General features: G+C 44.1%; 1 protein-coding gene across 2 annotated transcripts in view; it reads right to left on the bottom strand.

Moving 5' to 3' along the window:
- SMYD1 (SET and MYND domain containing 1) overlaps window positions 1-10,785 on the bottom strand; it is a 47,392-nt gene that overhangs the window by 26,545 nt on the left and 10,062 nt on the right. For both annotated transcript variants that reach the window (XM_010862240.1, XM_010862241.1), the window contains exons 2-3: window positions 2,747-2,923; window positions 14-227 (exon numbers count right to left, since the gene is read on the bottom strand). In XM_010862240.1, the coding sequence (XP_010860542.1) occupies window positions 14-227; window positions 2,747-2,923 (391 nt within the window). The remainder of the gene's footprint in view (window positions 1-13; window positions 228-2,746; window positions 2,924-10,785) is intronic.

Below are 10,785 nucleotides of genomic sequence, written 5' to 3'. Positions count from 1 at the left end.
AACTCTTACGCACCACACCGAAGATATGGGAGATGTACTGCATGCTGAACTGCTGGCTCTGCGGCGGCCAGTACTGCAGGAACGTGTCCACGTCCAGCCGCAGCTCCTTCTGCTCCTCCTCCCCGAAGTGCTCCACGTGGTTCTGCAAGTCGTCCACGGAGACCAGGCAGCCCTCGGTGAGCCCGCTACCCTCTCTCTCCACCCGCCACATGATGCGTGCCGCCAGCCTGTGCAGAAGGGTGGAGTGAGTGAGGCCTTACTGCGATCATTATTTCCACAAACACTTGTGGAGTGCCTCCTGCTGCCTGGCGCAGTGTCGGGCTCAAGGTAACAGTTCTGAACTAGATGGATGGAATTTCTTGTGTTGTGAAGCGTCTTAGAGTGGTGGTTGGTGGTTTAGTCACTAAGTCCTGTCTGACTTGCAATTCCGTGGACTGTAGCCCTCCAGACTCCTCTGTCCATGGGATTTCCCAGGAAAGAATACTGGAGTGGATTGCCATTTCCTTCTCCAGGGGATCTTCCCCACCCAGGGATCAAACTCAGGTCTCCTGCATTGCAGGTGGATTCTTCACTGACTGAACTATGAGGGAAGCCCTTTTAGAGTCGGGGAGACCTAAGTTGAAAAGATAATCTAAACTAGTGCTAAGTGCTATGCCCAAAATCAAACAGGGTGACCTGAGTGGGAGCGGGAGGGGAAGCCAAGGTGCTCAGGGGAGGCTGGAGGAGGCACACGGGGCTGCCAGTGGAGTGAACAGGAGCCAACTCTGTGCAGATGGGGAAAGAGCAGCGAATACAATGGCCCTAAAGAGAGAGAGAGCTTGGCATGATTAGAAGCAGCAAAATGGGGACTTCCCTAGTGGTCCAGTGGTTAAGACTATGAACTTCCACAACAGGAGACATGGGTTCAGTCCCTGGTTGGGGAGCTAAGATCCCACATGCTGCAGGGTCCAGTGAAAAGAAGCAGGGGGAAAAAGAAACAGCAAGATGCTGGGGCTAGGGAGCAAGGAGAAGAAAGCAAATAAAGGTGAAGGCGGAAACGGAAGCCATATTTTGTGGTCTGGGAAGCCATGAGAGGGGCCTGGGGACACAGTGAGGTCCAGTTACCTGTGTCTCTCCTGACCCTGCGGCTAACTGAAATGAGCACTGGAGAAGTCTGATGACTCCACTTCTTACTGTGTGACTCTGGGCAAGTTGCTTGCCCTCTCTGAACCTCTCCAATGGCGAGTAAAGTGAGGGTAATACACATTCCGTGCCATGCTAACCTCCAGAGTGCTGGTTCTCATACTGCCCTCCCTTTACAGAAGGCAGGAAGAGACCAAAGAAAGAGGCCCACCACTCCAGATTGGTGGTGGCACTCTGAACCTGCAGGGCACTCACTTAGAAAGCTTGTCTTGGGTGACCACAGATAAATAGATCTTTCACAATACACATGTATAGCAAATCAACACAATGTACAATACATTTTAAATATCAATATCTTACGACTTAATCAATTACACCTCAATAAGAGGGAAATTTATAAGTAAATAAAATTGCACATGAAATTACAAAAAGAAGGAGTAGGGGAAAAGAAGAAGATTTCAACAGATGGAACTAAGGGGGACAGGAGATGGGGAGGCTGACTAAGCAATTTCATTTTGCAGTTTCCCATAAGTTACCAGGATATGATGATTCCAGTCTGGGCTTTAACTTCACAGTTAAAATGCTCAGTTCAAATGCTTCAGCATCACCATCCCCATCTCCTCCACTCTCCATTGCCAGCTTCATAAGCACCTACCTGCAATCTAGCATCAGGTCCTACCCTGGCAGAGCCTCCTGGACTTAGTAGCTCTGGAATGAAGGTATTGGCGCAGAGATTTTTGCAAATGCAAATGCATTTCAGGTATTTGTACTGAGTCCAAAGGGCTAGTGTACAACCATGGGGACGAGTGGAGCTGTGATAATTTGAAAAGTTCTATTTTGTTTAAAGAGGTTAGTTGCTATTGAGCTCTCATTTTGCCAAATCTTCACTTTTTTTTAAGAGAAGCCAGAAATCTTAATTTTTTTAATGTGCAACTTGCTAATTTTTTGACATAGCAGGTCAGTTTTTAATTAATTTTAATCAGAGTATACTTGATTTACAGTATTGTGTTAATTTCAGTTGCTAACCATAAGTTTGTTTTCTATATCTGTGACTCAATTTTTATTTGGTAAATATGTTCATTTGGACATTTTTTTTTTTTTAGATTCCTCATATAAGCCATATTATATGATACTCAGATCACTTTTTAAAAATTAAACATTGAGGAGCCACACAGAACAAGTTTGCAGCCAGCTCCACCCAGTGGAAATTCCCTCATAAATATGGGCTTCCCAGACCAAGTGGGGCGGGGCTTCTCTGATGGCTCAGATGGTAAAGAATCCACTCACAATGGGGGAGACCTGGGTTCAATCCCTGGGTTGGGAAGAGCCCCTGGAGGAGGGCATGGCAACGCACACCAGTATTCTCACCTGGAGAATCCCTGCGGACAGAGAAGCCTGGCAGGCTGTATTCACGGAGTCGCAAAGAGTCGGACACAATTGAGTGACTAAGCACAGCCCAGATCGAGGGAGAGCACAGAAGCAGCAATTGTAGTCTGTTTGGGGCTTTCTCTTGATTTGCTCTCAGCCCAGCTTGCTTGGACCGAGGCGTGGTGCCCCCGCTGCCACCCGACTCCTCACCTGACATTTGGAAATGCAAAGCCCCACCCCAGGGCCCAGCTCTCACCTGATGTTCTCGTTGGGCACCTTGCCATATCTCTTGATGGCCGAACATTCATTCTTGTGGTTCAGCCAAGCATCTTTCTGGCAGGTGCGGTCACAGTAGTGGGCAAACTTGCACTGCCCACATCGGTGGAGCTTCTCCTGCCTCTTGAAGCAGGTGTGGCACACAACATTCACCAGGCTGGAAATAGGGGGAGAAAACTCTGACCATGGGGCACCACACCAGCTGTTGGGAGACTGGCATTTGGGTATGGGCTCAGTGGGCTGTCCTTGCCTTTCTCAGCTTCAGAGTCCCACCTTTCAAAATGAGGGGCTTGGGTTTCCAAAGGTCCCTTCCAGCTGTAACCATTTTTTTAATAATTTTATTTATTTATTTTTGGCCCTTCTGGGTCTTCATTGCCGTGAGGGCTTTCTCTAGTTGCAGCAAGCAGGGGCTGCTCTTTAGTTGCAGTCCCGGGGCTTCTGATTGTGGTGGCTTCTCTTGTTGCAGAGCACAGGCTCTAGGGCTCCAATAGCTGTATGACTCAGACTCTAGAGCACAGACCCAATAGTTGTGGCACATGGGATTTGTTGCTCCACAGCATGAGGGATCTTCCCAGATCAGGGATTGAACCCATGTCTCCTGCATTGGCAGGTGGATTCTTTACCACTGAGCCACCAGGGAAGCCCTGTACCTATTCTTTTGGCAGATATTTTTCAGTGAAACTAATGAAAGGGACACTGTTGAACTCTGCATATAAACCCTCCAGGTTAATTCAGTAAGTATAGATTTACGACCTGTATGCGTTAGGCACTGGGAATATCTCAAGTTGCTGGAGGAACAATTGAACTGGGGTCACCAGGCAGCATGAGCAGCGCTATAGGAGGAGGGACGCAGGGTGTTCATGGATCACAACATAGGAGTTCCCCTTTAGGAACCGGGGACGTCTTCTAAGCCAAGGGAGTGGGTGGAAATTCCTCACAGTCCTCTTGCTGAAAGTCACAGGTCATTAGCACCATGGCATGGGAGAGAGCATTCTGTGTCATGTGTCCTTCTCATTGTTGAAATAGACTGTCCTTTTCTCCAAAGAATAAAAAAGTCATAATTATCTACAGTATAATGGGACATGACCTGTTTTACCCAGAATGACATCTACATATTTATGTCACAGTTCTGTGTGTTTAGCAAGAGTGAGAATGACAGAGTTGCTGATGTCATCAGTGTTACGTGATGTGTTCTCTTGGCTCAGAGAGAAAGTAGAAGTGATGGGTGGCCAACTCCACAAACTGCTGTGAGGTGCAATGCCAGTAATTAATCATAAAGTGCTCAAGGCTTTGAAAGGTTAGTGCTTACTTACAGGTTAGGTTATTCCCATAGTAATATCTTCCTCACTCCCTTGTATTCCCTGAAGTTTTCCCAACAAGAGAGGAAGAGTAGAATTACTTATAATTGCGCAGAATTGCAGCCCGTTAATTACTATGCCACTACTACTACTTGGACCAGGAGAAGGCTAGGGACAGAGCCCCAAGATACTACAGTAGAGACCTCACCCCATACTGGGTGATGAAGAGACCTTTACAACAATGTATACAATCCCTTATCAGGCCTTGACTCAATTCAGCCACCAGTTCAACAATCTCTTGCCCTCATTTTGTCTCATCAGAGTCTTTACAATCACTTTGTTATAATAAATGTTTAATTACAATTCAACTTTCCTGGTGGCTCAGACGGTAAAGCATCTGTCTACAATGTGAGAGACCTGGGTTCGATCCCTGGGTTAGGAAGATTCCATGGAGAGGAAATGGCAACTGGGAAGACAGCGATGACCTATACACTAAAGGGTTGCTGTGACGGTTTAACAAAAGAGAATTGCTTAAAAATATCTCTGAAAATTGCAAAGCACTGTGTAAATGGGACTCTTGTGGGGACTGAAAAAATGAGACTAAGGAGGAGAAATGTGGCTTGGTGAAGGTCATCAGCTAAGCTGGCTGGCAGAAGCAGTCTTTCTCTTGGAATCTAAGATGTGGTTTTAAGTGGGAAGGGATAAACTAGGAATGTGGGATTAACAGATACACACTACTGTATAGAAAATAGATAAACAACAAGGACCTACTATATAGCACAGGGAACTATATTCAATATGTTGTAATAACCTATAATGGAAAAGAATCTGAAAAAGGATATATATATGTATAACTGAATCACATTACTGTATACCTGAAACATTGTAAATCAACTATACTTCAATAAAATAAATAAGTCAGAAAGTGGTATTAGAACTTTGTTTATTTAATTATAGTTGATGTATGGTATTATATGTCACAGGTGTACAATGTAGTGATTCACAAGTTTTAAAGGTTATACTCCAATATAGCCAATATTTTTTCATAGCCATAAATGGAGTATAACCTTTAAATTTTGTCATCACTGTCTTCCCAGAGATATTATTCTCACAGGGGTCCCTGGTGCCTGACACTGTTCCCAGCACAGAAGGCAGAGGAAGCTCCCAAACCTACCTGCTTTGTGTACAGCCCTGAGTGTGCCCTGCCCCAGCCAGCGGGTCCCTGCTCGCTCTTTCCTCTGCAGCCCTGGGTTGTATCATCTGTCAGAGTCAAGAGGGATGGAAAGGCAGCTGCTGCTCAACTCCTTGTATGGAAATAACTGGTTCCTGAACAGATAAATGCAAATAGAAGGCGCCTGCAAGGTGGACGAGCCCTCTAAAAACACAGCCAGAGAGGACTGGACCAACTGTTCTGGCTTCCTGGGCTACCTAAAAACTTGTAGCTTGAGAGGAGGTCTCCCCTTAAAAATTGCAGGGGAGAGCATCTGTCTTAAAGAAATCACATCTGGGAGGGGGGTTCAGGATAGGGGGACACATGTATACCTATGGCCAATTTATGTTGATGTATATGAAAAACCATCACAATATTGTAAAATAATTATCCTCCTATTAAAATACTTAATTTTAAAAAAGAACATCGCATCCCCCAAGTACCCAGAGAACTTTACAATATTTTGAATTCCTTCTTCCTTCCTTGTTCCTTCCCATCTTTCTTCTTTTCACAAGTTTTTATTGGGCATCATTTGCAACAATGTGGATGGACCTGGAGGGCATTATGCTCAGTGAAATAAGTCAGAAAGAGAAAGATAAGTAATGTTTGTTATCATATATATGTGGAATCTAAAAATTAAAATCAACAGATGAGTATAACAAAAACAGAAACAGACTCACAGATGTAGAGAACAAACTAGTGGTTACTAGTGGGGAGAGGAAAGGTGGAAGGGTCATGATAGGGGTACGGGATTAAGAGACACAAACTACTGGGATTTCCCTCGCAGTCACGTGATTAAGACTCTGCGCTGCCAATGCTGGGGGATGCAGATTCAATCCCTGGTTGGGGAACTAAGATCTCACGTGCTGTAATGCAGCCAAAAGATAAAAAATAAATAAAATTTTTAAAAAGAAGGTGTTGGTTTAAAAAAAAAAAAAGTCTCATCATAATTGATAATGATTCCATGATCCTACCACCTCCTTCTGTAAAGACATATTTTTTTTAAAAAGAAATACAAACTACTATGTATAAAATAAATAAGCTGTAAGGAAATAAGCTAGAAGGATACAACACAGGGAAATATAGCAAGTGTTTTGTAATAACTTTAGATGGAGTATAATCTATAAAAATATTGAATCAGTGTGTCATACACTTGAAACTAATATGATATTGTAAATTATACTTCAAGTTTTGAATTTTTTGTTTGTTTTATGTTTTTTACTATATATATATTTTTAAAAGTAAATTAAAAGTTTTAAGTGTATTAAAAACCATTTATTGAGCATCTGTTATGTGCCTTGCCTTGAGCTAGCTGACAGAGATAAAGAAGATACAGACTTTGCCTTCAAGCAGTCCCCAGTTTGGGCTGGTGCATAAACACATATAAGGAAGGTGAGGCATGCCCCCCAGGAATCCTGCTGCAGGATTCAAGGTCAAGGAAGGAGGAACCTGGGAAGGCCATCACCAAGGAGGCCGGGAGGCATGGTTCTGACTGTCTGAAGATGAGCTGAGTTATACATAGAAGGTCAAGTGCTCTGCCACGGACAGGCACTGGCATGAGTCAAGGGCTTCCATGGGGGGAGCAGTCAGGGCAGGTGTGTCTAGGAGACAGGAGGAACTGTTTGACAAGATCACATTACTGGGAAATAATGTTGGAAAAATGACTGGACTGTGGGGGACCTAGAATGCATCTTTCAGTAATAAGACCTTATTCTGCAGCTAGAGGGGCTGGGATGGAGGGGACAGAAGAGGTCCAGTGGAGGCTTCTGTAGAGAGGAGAAACATGGCCAGAGTTGGAATACTCTGTTTCTTTTTGCTACAGCATCTACCTAATGTCATTTTTAAAAAATTGTATTTGTTTGCTTTTGGCTTTGCCGGGTCTTTGCTGCTGCTCGGGCTTTTCTCTAGCTGTGATGGGGGGATGCTCTCTAGCTGCAGTGTGTAGCCTTCTCACTGCAGTGCCCTCTCTTGTTGCAGCGCATGGGCTCCAGGCGAGTGGGCGTCGGTAGTGCTGTACATAGGCTCTAGAGCTCCGTAGCTGTGGCATTTGGGCTTTGTTGCTCCACAGCATGTGGGATCTTCCCGGATCAGGGATCAAACCCTGTATCTCCTGCATTAGCAGGTGGATTCTTCACTACTGAGCCACCAGGGAAGCCCTCTAATCTTGTTTTTAAATGGCCCATGTCAATCCTTAAGGGATTCACATTTGCACAATTATTTACCTTAGCAGAAGTTAGGTGGTGTATATCCCTAGACCAGACCTAGAGATTTTTAACATTTCTTTAATTAAAATAGCAACTTTCAAGATTTTCTCTGCCACAGCTCCCAGGAAAAGGCTCACACACCTCACTCAGACCTGGATGCACCTCCCACACTCTACCAAACCCCTCTTCCCAGACTCAGAACACATCTTCAGATGCAAATGAGAGGTGACATTGTTTGGGGGACAGCTTGGCATTTGACCTAATCTTTGCTTAAAAACACAAGCTGGAATCAAGATTGCTCGGAGAAATATCACTCACCTCAGATATGCAGATGACACCACCCTTATGGCAGAAAGTGAAGAGGAACTAAAAAACCTCTTGATGAAAGTGAAAGTGGAGAGTGAAAAAGTTGGCTTAAAGCTCAACATTCAGAAAACGAAGATCATGGCATCCGGTCCCATCACTTCATGGGAAATAGATGGGGAAACAGTGGAAACAGTGTCAGACTTTATTTTGGGGGGCTCCAAAACACTGCAGATGGTGATTGCAGCCATGAAATTAAAAGACGCTTACTCCTTGGAAGGAAAGTTATGACCAACCTAGATAGCATATTCAAAAGCAGAGACATTACTTTGCCAACAGAGGTCCATCTAGTCAAGGCTATGGTTTTTCCTGTGGTCATGCATGGATGTGAGAGTTGGACTATGAAGAAGGCTGAGCGCTGAAGAATTGATGCTTTTGAACTGTAGTGTTGGAAAAGACTCTTGAGAGTCCCTTGGACTGCAAGGAGATCCAGCCAGTCCATTCTGAAGGATATCAGCCCTGGGATTTCTTTGGAAGGAATGATGCTAAAGCTGAGACTCTGGTATTTGGCCACCTCATGTGAAGAGTTGACTCATTGGAAAAGACTCTGATGCTGGGAGGGATTGGGGGCAGGAGGAGAAGGGGACGACAGAGGATGAGATGGCTGGATGGCATCACTGACTCAATGGACGTGAGTCTGAGTGAACTCCAGGAGTTGGTGATGGACAGGGAGGCCTGGCGTGCTGCAGATGGGGTCGCAAAGAGTCAGACACGACTGAGCGACTGAATTGAACTGAACTTGCTTAAAAAGCTATTATCCCCAAACTTCTGCATTTAAGGATTAGTTAATCAAGTTTAGCAACACAGCTCACTATGGGTCATGTGACATATCAACATGTCTGACCTCTGCAGATGAATTAAAGTGCCAAATTAAATATATATGTCTAAATCTACTCTGTGGTTATCCTTAACATCAAATGCAAATGTTGAAGACTGTAACCCAAATACTTGCACAGTTACTCATTTTCTGAACTATCTGTTCAGGAATTTCTCTAATCCCTTTATTAAATTATTTCCATTTATAGCATCATTTATATCCCACCACCTACCCATCAGCTGTTACCAGGTTAAGGTCACACATGTATTTGTGCATATGCCATGGTTAATTCTGGTGTTCCCACGGGTCCACATAGAATTACATGGGCTGAAAGCCCAGCCGTCTCTGCTGGACCTGAAGAAGCGCAGAGCTGGCTTAATTTTCAAAAAAGCCCAGCTGACAGTAATTTGTTCTAAAATATCCTTCTTTTCAAACTCTTAGACTTAGAGAATGAACTTATATTGTTGGGGGAAAGGATGAAGAAAAGGGATAGTTAGGGAGTTTGGGATGGACATGTACACACTGCTATATTTAAAATGGATAACCCACAAGGACCTACTGTACAGCACAGGGAGCTCTGCTTAATGTTATGTGCAGCCTGGATGGGAAGGAGTTTGAGGGAGAATGGATCCATGTGTGTGTATGGCTGAGTCCCTTCGCTGTTCACCTGAAACTGTCACAACTTTGCTTGTTAATTGACTATACTCTAATACAAAATAAAAAGTTAAAAAAAAATCTTTATTTTTCTCATATTTTCATCTTTGATTTTCCCTGCTCAGATGGATAGATAGGTTCTCTTGGGCACTTCCAACTCTTTAAACAGAATTATTTAGGAGTTGGTCAAGAACTTTAAAAAAAAAATTCACTGTCCTTTTCACTTTTTAACATCATGTATGACAAATTGAATTAATAGAAAATGCGTTTTATTGGTTAAAGTAAGCTGAAAAATAGCCCCCCAAAATGTCAATGTCCTACTCCTGGAAACTACATGAATTACCTTACATGGCAAAAGGGACTTGCAGATGAAATTAAGATTAAGAACCTTGAGGTGGGGAGGTAATCCTGAATCATCTGGGTGAGTCTAACGTAATCACTAGGGTCCTAACTAAGAAGGATGCAGGGGGTCAGAGGAGAAGATGCTACACAAGTGCATTAAAGATAAAGCCCAGAGATACAGGCAGCCTATAGAAGCTAAAAAAATCTTGGAAACGTAGTCCTGTTTTATTTCAGATAGTAAATTTGTGTTGTTTAAACCACAAAATTTGTGATAATATTTTATACCAAGAGTAGAAAACTAATTGGGGCTTTCCAGGTGGCTCAGTGGTAAAGAATCCACCTGCTAATGCAGGAGACATCAGTTTGTTCCCTGGGTCAGAAAGATACCCTGGAGAAGGAAATGGCAACCACGCCAGTATTCTTGCCTGGGAAATTCCATGGATAGAGGAACCTGGCAGACTACAGTCCATGAAGTTGCAAGAGTCAGACACAACTTAGTGACTAAACAACAACAAAGGAAACTAATACATTGGTTTATTATTATAAACATTTTTTCCTGTATCAAAGTGAAAGTGTTAGTCACTCAGTCATGTCCAACTCTTTGCAACCCTGTTGACAGTAGCCCTCCAGGCGCCTCCGTCCATGAATTTCCTCAGGCAAGAATACTGGAGTGGGTTGCCATTTCCTTCTCCAGGGAATCTTCCCAACTCAGGGATTTAACCCAGGTTTTCTGCATTGCAGGCAAGTTCTTTACCATCTGAGCCACCAGGGAAGCCCCTTTTCCTATATGCTGCTGCTGCTGCTAAGTCACTTCAGTTGTGTCCGACTCTGTGCAACCCCATGGACGGCAGCCCACCAGGCTCCGCCGTCCCTGGGATTCTCCAGGCAAGAACACTGGAGTGGGTTGCCATTTCCTTCTCCAATGCATGAAAGTGAAAAGTGAAAGTGAAGTCGCTCAGTCGTGCCCGACTCTTAGCGACCCCATGGATTGCAGCCTACCAGGCTCCTCCGTCCATGGGATTTTCCAGGCAAGAGTACTGGAGTGGGTTGCCATTGCCTTCTCCAGGGAATCTTCCCAACTCAGGGATTTAACCCAGGTTTTCTGCATTGCAGGCAAGTTCTTTACCATCT

The sequence above is a fragment of the Bison bison genome, unplaced genomic scaffold (assembly GCF_000754665.1).
Source record: "Bison bison bison isolate TAMUID 2011002044 unplaced genomic scaffold, Bison_UMD1.0 scf7180017864480, whole genome shotgun sequence".
In the NCBI taxonomy this organism is placed as follows: Eukaryota; Metazoa; Chordata; class Mammalia; order Artiodactyla; family Bovidae; genus Bison; species Bison bison.
This window is presented reverse-complemented; position numbering and strand designations above follow the sequence as displayed.